Below are 12,528 nucleotides of genomic sequence, written 5' to 3'. Positions count from 1 at the left end.
TACTTAATTCTTGGACAGACTTGTATAGTTTTAACACTTGAACTTGAAACCTTATTTCTTGAAGTATTAAACACATTTTAGATCTACCCAATTACAAGTAAAGTCCGTTTTGTCAAAAGATTAGCCAATTACATAAAATAGTGATATATGTTCCTAATATTGAATCACATATGTCCTAACAAAGGAAAATATGGTTGATGTTAATGTTAATGATATGATCAATGGAGATTGCTTCATTAATTAGGAAAGAAAAAAGAAGTCTTGTGGCCTTTGCTAGCATTTTGGCCATAATATCTCAACATGTCTAGGGAAAGACAATTGTACTTCCTCAAATGGTGCAAAAAAGAAAAAAAGAAATAAAAAAAGTACTTTAAGTGAAATGAGATTGAATCCAATAATTTGTTTGAAATGTTAGGCGTAAACTCTTAAGCTTGTAAAAGAAAAAAAAATTATGATAATATTGTGTTTGTTAATTTTGACAATATTATGTCATTGGACTAAAATGCTTCTCTATGACAATATAATGCCTTTGTTAATTTTGATGCTTCTTTTGTCTCTTTTTTGGGGGTTGGTTTTACATTTCCATTTTGACAATATTATGCTAGTGAATATTCACATTATCATTTTCAATATTATGTCATTGTACTAAAACACTTTGTCCTACTTTTTTATTTATTTATTGAATTTACCTAAATTTTTATAAGGGATCCTATAAATACTAATTTAAAGAAAGCACATTCCTAGAAATTTCCTATCTCCTTTCCCATGTAAATATCATTTTTTTATACTCTTCTCTCTCTCTCTCTCTCTCTCTCAAACTTATCTATTTCACTTCTCATCATTTTTTCAGATCTGTAACTCCTTCTCATTTTTTAAAATTTTTATGTTCCCCCATATGAAACTCTTGGCTCAACTTCTCTTTCCTTTTTTTTTTTTCTCACAGCTTTCTTTTCTAACTCAGTTCATCTCCTCCTTGATTTCCCCACCATCAACTCAATTCTTCACCCTCAATTCCAGTATTCAATACCTTGATTTGAAGCCCCTCCCTTCAATGTGGCGTTGCCACTAATTTTGGCAGTATCTCAGGCACTTCTCATATGTTTTTATGGTTTGTTTGTTTATTTTTTATTTTTTTGATGTATTGATGTTGGTTGTTTCCTGTGAGAGGTTTGTGATTTTAGTTTTTTTTTTTGGGTAAGATGTTTGGTGTTGTTTTCTTGTGAGAGACACTTGAGTTTTCAAATTTTGCTTTATTTTATTTCATTTTTTTTAAAGGATAAACGACAAAAATATGACTAAAGGCTTAAGTTGTTGAGAGATGTGAAAAACGGTATTTTGGTCTCTTTGTTAATTTTTCTTTCTTCCTATAAAACTATAGGCTAGTAAAAGGACTACCATTATGCCATATAGTTGGGAGTTTACAGCACCTTATGGTGCTAGTTAGCACAACCCTTAATTAATAAGTGGGTATATTTCTTTGTATTTGTATTGCATTACCAAATAATCATTCATTATTGATTTAATTTCCTTGAAAAGTTTTCAATGCAAGAGTTGTGCCAATGTGCTTCTAATTCAAACACAATATCTACTTCTTTTTTGTTGCAAAACAGATCAAAATGCATTTACAATGGAATTATGACAAATCTCTAGTTTTGTGCTTCTTATAGACTTTTCATTCTTTCCATTATTCATCTTCTTTGAATGTTCATATTTGAAGATTTGTGGTTTGAAGTTCTTTGGTGCTATAGGGCTTGAATTTGACATAGTTTTGATGGTTAGAGTTCTTGCAACCGTCGAAGCTTAATTTCAACTCCTATATAAAGTGGTTGTTCTTATGCTGAAGCTTAATTTCAACTTGTTTTATAAAGTGGCTGTACTTATGTGTACTATTCTAGTTTTATTGCAATTATTCATGAATATTGCCAAAACAGGGCTTCACAACAAAATGAAATATGGTTTTTTTTTTTTTTTGGATTATTAATTTTATACATTGAAAGGGAAACCGCTATGAATTTTTTTAAATAATCAATTATAGATGATTTTTAGTAGTTAAAAGAACATTAAGTCCCATTTTGATAGATGATTGACTGCTGTTTGGAATAAACTTATTTGACTTTTTATTGTTCTTTATACTAAAAGTGAGTTAACATATATTTGTACTTGAAAAAGTGAGATTTAAAAAATAATAATACATAAAAAAATAAGTTAATGACTAAACGAAAAAAGTCATGACAAACGAACATTGAGTTGAGATGTATTTGAAAAACATTTATTATATGTATTTTCTTTTCTCATTGTTGAATCCTTTATGGTGGGGGAGGCGACCGGGGGGGGGGGGATGACTTAAAAAAAAAATATATATATATATATATATATAAATACTTGAAGCAAAAAAATAATATACTAAATTAATCTATTTTGACTACCCTAAAAAAAGCATTGAGCACTTTAATCTAAGAATAACAAGAATTTAGGTTCAACAAATATAAGAGTAATGTTACATCCACATCATTTTTACAATACTTTCACAACAAATCTTAAGTGGTAAATTGTTATAACTTCTAATTTGGGCTCAATATTGACATAATTTTTTTACCTACCAATAACAGTTTGTCACATAAATTTATTGCAAAAATATTGTGGATATAGGATTACTCCAAAAATAATCATGCCCCCTCAAACATAATCTATAACCTCTTAAAAAAAATAACAAGAATAAAAATTAGATAACATAAAAAATAACCCAAATAAAAACAAAACCAGGCCAAAAAACAACAAGTAAATAAGTTATTCAACAAAAATGAAAATAAAATAAAATCCATAATCATTCAAATCTATAATTCGTTCAATCCATTATATACAAATCATTCATAATTTCATTTTCCCTAAAAAAACAGTACCATGTGAAATATTGTGGCCCTGTGTTCTCCTTGGTAGCATTGACATCTCTGTTTTCTTTGACTTTGTAGTCACAACAACTTTGCTCTATTCAACAACTTGGCTAGCAATTGTAACGAATATTATATGTCTCTCTCTCTCTCTCTCTCTCACATTATTTTAGAGTACTCTCATGTCAACATTATCAGTTTTCACTTTATCTCTGTTGAGGTCCAAAATTTCACAACAAAGCCCATTCCATAAAAAAATAAAAAAGGCCCAATTCGTGCAGCAAGAAGAATCAACATTAAGGCCTTATATATGTTCAGATTTCCAGCAAAAAAGGCCATTAAAAAGTCCAACAAATTCCAGTGAAAGAGCTGGGATGGGATCCCCAGAGGCTGCCAGAGGCTCGGGATCCTCAGGACATGCAGCACAGCTAAAGTGAATTAAAGCAGATTTGAAGAGAGAAAAGAGACAAAAGGCACGTGGACCTTATAACCCAGACATGCAGTGGAAGTACAAAGCAAAACGCAGGACTTTGGTTCCAACCATTTGAAGAAAGAGACAAGGAAAAGTACGACTGGAAAAGCTGGAGCAAAAGCCAAAAAGCCTTAGGTCAGCCAACGGGAAAATCTGGAAATAGGAAGCTAGCTGGGAGACTTTCATCTGATCGCAACAAAAAGAAAGAAACTATGAAGAAAAGGAAACGACATAATCCTGAAGCAACTAGACACGGGACAAACTCTAAGAGGCAAAAGGGAGAAATCACCAGTACCCCAGAGCTGGATCTGTGCTATAAAAGAAGGCATGATGCAGAATAGAAAAAAAAAAGGAATCGTTAAGATAACTCTGTAAAACTCAAGAAAAATAGAGGAACCGCTGCCGGTATCCCAGAGACAGCCACTATAGCATATGCTTGGATTCAACAAATTCAAACTTTGCAAGTCTTGGAAGCTTGAATAGCTATCAAAGTCTGTAACTTTTGAACTTAGTTGAACCTCGTATCATGTGAATATAGAACTATAGGAAACGCTCTGTAAAATCAAAAGAAAACAGAGGAACTGCTCCCGGTATCCCAGAGACAACCACTATAGCACATACTCGGATTTAACAAATTCAAACTTTGCAAGTCTTGGAAGCTTGAATAGCTATCAAAGTCTGTAATTTTTGAACTTAGTTGAACCTTGTATCACGTCTTAGTAAGCATATTGTAATCCACAATCAAGAAAATAATGAAATATCTCATATTGATTTGAGGATCTCTAACAATTATTTCATGCATTTCTTTATTGCATTGTCTTCCTTTACTGTTTCTTGCTAAAATCCTTCTCATCTAACTATCTTGGAAGGCAAAGCTCAAGCAAAGCTCAAGCAAAGCCACTCGGACTTGAGTTCCAAATCCCACAAGTCTTGTGCAAAAGCACCAAGTCTGTGAGAAATGGGGCCAGGATCCTCGTGGCAGAATCATTTTCATGAAACTCATTTACATGTATGTATATGTATTAAAATGTATATCCTAATCTAAGAAACTAACAATTATTTGGAGATATGTGTATTGTATAGTGTGTTTTTTTTTTATGAAGCACCCATAGAGGTAAAGGGAGAGGACAAAGCTCTATCGCATAATAAAAGATGGAAAAAGACCATATAGATCAGAAAACCAGAGCTGCTGGGTTCTTACAGGCCTAGTACGCCCTGGGATCCCATGACAGTATGCCCGGGATCCCACGACAGTACGCCCCAGGGTACTAAGAGGAATTGCATTTTTCATCTTGAGGAGCTTTATATGACTTGCGCACAACTTGGTTCGTAATCAGCCCCATTTAGCTGCGGTGAATCAAGCCCAGTCTACCAAAACAACAAGTATTTGGGCCCGAGATCCTCGTTTCTACTTGGGCCTGTGTGCTAAGAAAAAAAGCACTCTCACAATCTCTTATTAGTCTATTTTTCTTTTTCTTCTTATTAGTAGAATGACATTGTAATACTTCATGTATTCACGTTTGTTTGTTTGTTTGTTTTTTTTTTTTTTTTTTTTTTTTTTTTTTTTTTTTTTTTTTTTTTTTTTTTTTTTTTTTTTTTTTTTTTTTTTTTTTTTTTTTTTTTTTATTGCTAAAATCCTTCTCATCTAACTATCTTGGAAGGCAAAGCTCAAGCAAAGCCACTCGGACTTGAGTTCCAAATCCCACAAGTCTTGTGCAAAAGCACCAAGTCTGTGAGAAATGGGGCCAGGATCCTCGTGGCAGAATCATTTTCATGAAACTCATTTACATGTATGTATATGTATTAAAATGTATATCCTAATCTAAGAAACTAACAATTATTTAGAGATATGTGTATTGTATAGTGTGTTTTTTTTATGAAGCACCCATAGAGGTAAAGGGAGAGGACAAAGCTCTATCGCATAATAAAACATGGAAAAAGACCATATAGATCAGAAAACCAGAGCTGCTGGGTTCTTACAGGCCTAGTATGCCCCGGGATCCCACGACAGTATGCCCGGGATCCCACGATAGTACGCCCCAGGGTACTAAGAGGAATTGCATTTTTCATCTTGAGGAGCTTTATATGACTTGCGTACAACTTGGTTCGTAATCAGCCCCATTTAGCTGCGGTGAATCAAGCCCAGTCTACCAAAACAACAAGTATTTGGGCCCAAGATCCTTGTCTCTACTTGGGCCTGTGTGCTAAGAAAAAAAGCACTCTCACAACTATATATTTTAAAAATCTAACCGTTAGATTGTATGTTATTTATGTTTTTAACACATATGTCAAATCTTCGTCCCAACTAGATGTTACTTACTATTCGATCCATAATCTTATTTATTTATTTTACATAAATTTAGACTACAAAAACTTGAAGTTTAAACATTTGATAGATTAAATAACTATTAATTTTTGATATTCTGGAAAATTTGCGGATATAGGAAGAAAATATAATCTAATAATGGATTTATCAAAACCTACATCTAATAAAAATATATTGAGGAAAGTTATTATAGCCATTCTATCAAAAAAAAGAAAAAGTTATTATAACTATTGATTATAACCAAGTTTTTAGACAATCTTTATTTTTATTTATTTATTTGTGTGTGGAGAAACCACCGATATTTATCCTTCATGTTTTAATTTGAAACATAGATAAAACTTTGGAGTGTTAATTTATTAGTATTTTGTAATTTGCCCAAATGATTTATTTTAGCTAGGGAAAGTAAAACGGGTCACACTCTTGGTATACCCGACTGGATCCAGTTGAACCGTAAACGAGGCCTGGATATAACAATATAATAACCCTAAACAACCACTATATATACACTTCTTCCTTCTCGTTTCTCACTTCTCCTCCCAAACCCAAGTGACAAAAACCCTAGCATTTTGCATCTTAAACCTCACACCAGATCTAGGGTTTGGGTCTCAAACCCAATCAATCGCCATGACCTTCAAGCGAAGAAACGGTGGCCGAAACAAGCACGGTCGTGGCCACGTCAAATTCATTCGCTGCTCTAACTGCGGCAAATGCTGCCCCAAGGTTTTCACTCTTTCTCGCAATGTGTTTCGCAATTTCATATGTCTATGCGTGTGTTTGTGAATTTTATTGAATTGGGTATTGTGTGAATAGGACAAATCTATCAAGAGGTTTCTGGTGAGGAATATTGTGGAGCAAGCTGCTGTTAGAGATGTCCAGGAGGCTTGTGTTTTTGATGGTGATTATTCTATTCTAGCTCTGTGTTTTTGGGGTTTTTTTTTTTCGTTAATATTGCTTAATTGATGTGTGCATTGTTTTGTATAAAGGGTACATTCTACCAAAGCTTTACGTGAAGATGCAGTATTGTGTTTCATGCGCAATCCATTCTCATGTTGTGAGGGTCCGATCTCGTACAAATAGGAGGAAACGTGACCCCCCACAGCGGTTTAGACGCAGGGTATGGCTATCTTATGAATCTGTTTACTTTTGCTTTGTTGGGTTTTTGCTATTTTGTCTAGTAATTGACTGTTTGATTGTGTTGTTGTATGTGAGGTTCCCACATTGTTCTTTGAGTTTTATCATTAGTGTACAAATGGGTTTCTTTTGTTTGCATCACTAGGACTGTATGTTCATATTTGCATTTTTGTTCATTGGAGAGAATTTTTTTTTTTTTAAATGATGAGAAATGTATCAATCGGCTCTATCTCAAATGACACCTCCTCTCCTTGTAATTTCAAGGTGGAGGGTGAGCTCTCAATGAGCTCTAACTGAGAAATCTATAAATGAGCTCATGACCCTCTAGTGCATGTGTAACCTACCAACAAAAAATCCAGAGAAAATTCCAATTGCATAAGTTTGGTTTATAAGGTGGTGCGTTAGCTGATATGTATCACCATGCATCACATGCCTCAACATTGTCTCTTTCATGCATTGAGTACAAAATTGATGGTTTCTATCGAAACTTGTCTATAAGTTTTGTGTGTTGATTTTGTCAACAAAGTTGAGGTGGTAGTTGCCTTGCCACTCACATGTCACATGGGCCTACACTTGTGTGTTTGGCGTGTGGAGTGCATGCTGATGGCCGCTATTTGAACTTGTGCAAATAACATTACTACGATTTGGAATTTTACAAGTTTGTGTCCAAATCTTGCATTTGATACTAGTTGTAGTTTAGTAGTGTGTTGACTGAAAAAGTCTTCGTCTGACACTTTATAGTGTAAAATCACTTCAATAAAAACTTGTTTTAATTGTACCTATGTATATTGTATATTATCTGTTCCTCTATGTTAACTCCAATTAATGAACTTTGAAGCATGGACTCTGGATGATATATTATTTCAGGTCATTCATTCTACTGCCAATGGAAATGATTTATCATGTTAAATGAAATACTTTTACAATGAGCTAACTGTATTTGAAATTGATTGTTAGAGGCTGGGGTGCACAGAGTGGAATATATTTTGATTAAGGATCTATTAGGTGGATGATAAATGCTTAGAAGGAAAAGAATGTCACTTATTTGAATTTTGATCTCGATAGATCATATCATGAGACTAAAAATTATTTTTCCCTTTACTCAATATCTTCTAGCTACTGAATATGTATTAAATGTTCATCTAATCAGGTAGTGACCAGTGATAATTTTTCTCATACTAACATTCCTATTTGTTGATGTCCTTTGTCCGCTTTCATGTGACATTTATATATCTCACTGCTGTATTCCTGTGTGCTTTGATGAACTTACCAGAAAACGAGTTAGATGTCTTTGAAATAATGGAATTTTATTTTTTCTGCCCTTTTTCTTGATGCCTGTTTCATAATCTTTATTTTTATGTCAGGAGGATAACCAAAGGCCTGGTGCCCCTGGTCAAGGACCACGCCCTGCTGGAGCACCAGTTGCTGCTCGTACTTGAGAATCAGTACAATGTGCTTTGCTCTGAGGCTTTTGATATCAACTGCTGCCCTTCTTTTTTGCACGTTAGCTATGAACCTATTTTTTGACTGTGATTGTGGCTTACACCTATTTTAGTATTACATGATTTCTTTGAGGCTCTGCTCTATTGCTTTGAGGGGCAACAGCTGATGCAGAACTCTTAAGTTTCTTATGGAGTAATATTGTCATTAAGTATCATTAGACTTTTAACTTTTTCTTCATTATAGATTGCTGCTGAAGTTCTGTTTTTATGTGCAAAATTTGTTAGCAGACTGATTGTTGGATTGCGTGTTTAAAGGTTAAGATATGCCCAGCAGTCTTATTGATAAATTAGATTACAAGTGTCCCTGCTCAATTTGCTCCAATTGGTTTCAGGATTTTGGGAATGCAACTAAATGTTTTATCTGTAATGGTTTTAATGGTCGTGAAAGGCTAGAAGTGGTGCAATTTTGCAGCCTATTAAAGTTGCGTAATTTATTAGTTTGGTCCTTATCCTTTACACTACATGTCAATTTGGTTTCTAATCTTTCATGTGTGTGTTTAGTCATTAATCTTTTGGTATTGTGTCAAAACAGTCCATGCTATTTAAGTAGCATATAGAAAAAGTTGACGTGATTAACGGTAATATTAAAATAATATTTTTGATGCCACCTAGGATGTCATTTAAGATGCCTTGTGGCCTTCATTAGAAAAATAAAAATAAAAATAAAACTAAACTGAAAGGTTAAAGATTAAATTGATACAAAGTGTAAAGGTTAAGTACCAAACTATATGTCGGCTATAAGTTTTACTACAGCAGTACTATAAATTTTGGTGGGGATGTTCATTGTCTTACTTAAGTCATTTGCAAGATGGACTAAATTCTTGTTGGGGCTGGGGAATTTAGGGTCTGTTTGGCTGGGAGGATAGAAAAGTAGGATGATAAAAAATAGAGAGAGGAGGGAAAAATGTGAGGATGGAAAAGATTTTAGTTTTTCTCATTTATTTTTGGCTGGAAGGGTAGAATAGTGGAGGGATGAAAAACTTTTTTGTTTGGTTGAAAATTAAGTTCGTATAAATTTACTATTATGTTCTTATTAAACAAAACAAAAAGTAATACATTATTCCTAAAAAAAAAATGTGCATAAGAAATTAATCCAAAACTCTTTTATAAAAAAAAAAACCCAACCAAAATTAATGAGAAAATAAACATATGAACACCCAAAAAAGGAAAAAAAAAAAGAAAAAGAAAAGAAGCCAACATGTTAGCACATAGAAATAAAAAATCAAAGAAAAAAAAAAGAAGAAAAAAAAGAAAGAAGCCAACACGTTAGTACAGAGAAAGAAAAAAAAAAAAAAAACCCAACACGTGAGTACAGAGAAAAAAAAAAAGTCAACATGTTGGAGGTGAAGTTCAACATAAAGGTTATTTTTGGAAACTCATTTTCCCTCCTGATTTTCTCCTATTGGAGAGAATTTTTTGGTGGGCAAAGGAGAAAATACCATTTATTTTATTTCCTCTTCACCCAACTAAACACACTCTCAAAAAAATTTTTATTTCCAATTTGCTCTCTAAAGTTTTTACCCACCCTATTTCACCTTCAAACAAATACACCCTTAGAGAGTTGTTATTGTATAACAGGCAAGTTAAGAAACTTCTAGTTTTTCCGTTCATATTTCCCTCCTTTTATTTATTTATTTTTTTTTAGGGTTATGGTCTGAGGAATGAATTTGGGGACCAAAAATTAACGGTGCCCTCCCTATGCTATTTGGTATTTACGGAGGTTGCAAGTAAGCAATTATTGAATGATGATTGTGCCCTCTCTACTTGCTTATTGTTACATACTATTTAGCTTCTCCACTTAAAGATCTTGGCTCGTTTGTCTACCACGTCTATATGGTAAACAACTTTCCTTGTCTCATAACTCAGCCATTATAAATTTATAACACCACCAACTTGGTGTTATCTGATGGATTATATTCCAACTTGGAGTTATCTGATGGATAATATTAATATTCCAGGAATGGTCACAGCTTAATCATTAATGGTTATACTACACGAACCTTAAAAGCCAGGTCCTAATTCAGCTTTCCCCTATTCTTTATAGACAAAGGGAATGCTCTAGTTACCTGTAGTTCATAATGATGCTTACTAACGCTTTGAAGCTTCTAAGATTTTGTCAACCAGATAAGGGTGCTATACAATTTCATGTCAAGTTTTAAGCCAACTTTGATGCAACTCGCAATCGGCAGCTATTTCTAAGTTAGGACCGGGCTTTAAGGTCTATCAGATATACTTCTACAGCAATTTGGAGACGGGTAACTTGTCACAATTTGATACGTCTCTTATGACCCTGAAGCTTTGTTAACATTCACAAAAAGTCATAGCAGACACTGAAATTTTCAAAGAATCTGACTTTTTTGAATCCATATCCATATAGAATACTATAAAAATGACTTTATCACTAGTGGGAGAATGGACATTTACAGGTAGTGCCGTAAACTTTTGCTCATCCTATAACATATTCTGTGTGAAACTATGAAGTATTTAGTGCTCAATTCATTGTGACGTGACCTTACTGGGCAGATAGCCATAATCATCTCCGGTGTGCTTTTACCTTTTAGTCACTAAACTAAGTAGTTGGTCGAGACAAGTCATAAAAGTTAGACCAAACATATAAAAATATAAAAAAGAAGATTGGCTTTAATAATTGTGGCAACTGGAAGCAACTATATCTGATTGTTTATGGGTTTAGACTATTAAAAAGAAAAGAAAGAAGGATCAGTCTGACCAAGAAATCAAAGCTAATGCATGTCACTCTTTGAAAGGACTACAACTTTCTCACATACTAGTTTTGGAATAGTATTAGAGATGGGCATGAAGAACGAGCACATGACATTGAAAAAGTGATTCCATTTTGGACAAAGGCTTTGGAGTCTCATGGAGAACTTAGATGAATCTTTGTTATAGGATTCATGATAATCATTAAGAACTTAACTGAATCTTTGTTATAGGATTCATGATAATCATTAAGAACATGCATGCAAACTTCATTGGGAGATTTGTCATGATTGATGGGGAAGCATTTAGAAGTAAATGTGATCAACAGGTTTTCGCAATCATACTCAAGATTTGATTTATGAGAAATGTTAATGAATGCTTTTATGCATTAATTTAAAAATTATTTTTAAAAATATTTTATAGAAAGATGATAAAATAATTAAATTTTCTATTCATTTTTTATATTTTTTATGAAAGTGATGTTAAAACTTTCATAATATTGTTTATTAAGAAGGACAAAACTTAGATATAATACCTTAGGTGCTGTTCTTTAAGTTATCCTCTTAATATTCAGCTATGTTGTTACTTAATTAAAAAATACACTTTTATTTCATGAGAAAAAATTCACATGACAAAATTTTAATAGAGAACATAAAGATAATTACCCTAAAAACACCCGCTAACATGACTCTTGATTTTATTTGACTACTGTGATTTAACAAAATACTAGCTTGATTTTATTGCAAAAATCTTCTGAATCATTCTTTTATATACTCTCAAGTCCAAGCTAGAACCCGATCCCACTTTTTAATTCTTTGTCAAGCTCACTCAAAGGTAAGGGTGATAGAAAATTAAAACTGTCCCCACCTAAAAAATTAGTACCATAACAGTATAATATCTAAAAAAAGTGTACACATTTTTTCCCACCCATTTTTTCAAGACAAGACGGAAAGAAAAAGAGTTGAATTTACCGGATTTTGCGATATACAAATATTAGTGATAACCCTACGGCTGCGGTTTCCACCGAAAAAAGTAGTACTGTATTATAATAGTATAACCCTCTCTAAAAAAGTGTAGTCAATTTCCACCCCTTTTTTTCAGGCAAGAGAATAGAGTTATAGAGAGTTGAATCTAGCGGATTTTATTTTATTAATAACACCTCGGTCCTAGTTCCCACCGAAAAAATTAGTACTATAAAACAATATAAACCTCGTGTAGACATTTGTATTTATTCAGACATGACAAAGAGCTAATAAAAACAGTGAGAAGAACTGAGAAACAGTGTGCTATATTGCTAGTTTGGGACTAGGCTACCATACCAGCATGGTTAGATTGCCTGTATCCGCACTGTTGTAGTAATAAATTATAAAAATCCAAAAATAAAATAAAACAAATAGTCGGTGTTTGGAGGGAGCAATAAAATAAATGCGGATAAAGCAATAAAACAAATAGTCTGTATCCGCATTTCCCTAAAATAAAAAGCGTTTTTAA

The 12,528-nt window shown here is 33.1% G+C and overlaps 1 protein-coding gene across 1 annotated transcript; it reads left to right on the top strand.

Moving 5' to 3' along the window:
- Positions 1-6,185: 6,185 nt before the first annotated feature.
- Positions 6,186-8,536, top strand: LOC112024202 (small ribosomal subunit protein eS26x). Its single transcript, XM_024056850.2, has 4 exons — positions 6,186-6,406; positions 6,497-6,581; positions 6,670-6,800; positions 8,182-8,536. Exons 1-4 carry the CDS (start codon positions 6,311-6,313, stop codon positions 8,254-8,256), a joined length of 387 nt encoding a protein of 128 aa, XP_023912618.1. The 5' UTR covers positions 6,186-6,310; the 3' UTR covers positions 8,257-8,536.
- Positions 8,537-12,528: the final 3,992 nt, after the last annotated feature.

The sequence above is a fragment of the Quercus suber genome, unplaced genomic scaffold (genome assembly GCF_002906115.3).
Source record: "Quercus suber isolate HL8 unplaced genomic scaffold, Cork oak 2.0 scaffold_167A, whole genome shotgun sequence".
In the NCBI taxonomy this organism is placed as follows: Eukaryota; Viridiplantae; Streptophyta; class Magnoliopsida; order Fagales; family Fagaceae; genus Quercus; species Quercus suber.
The sequence above is the reverse complement of the archived record's forward strand: the minus strand, read 5'-3'. Positions and strand labels throughout refer to the sequence as shown.

What these genes read in the sequence shown, in the direction of transcription:
- LOC112024202 (XM_024056850.2), top strand. Translation starts at nt 6,311, where the DNA reads ATGACCTTCAAGCGAAGAAACGGTGGCCGAAACAAGCACGGTCGTGGC. An exon ending in GGAGGCTTGTGTTTTTGATG is followed by an intron (nt 6,582 to 6,669) that starts GTGATTATTCTA and finishes TTTTGTATAAAG; the next exon opens with GGTACATTCTACCAAAGCTT. An exon ending in CACAGCGGTTTAGACGCAGG is followed by an intron (nt 6,801 to 8,181) that starts GTATGGCTATCT and finishes TTTTTATGTCAG; the next exon opens with GAGGATAACCAAAGGCCTGG.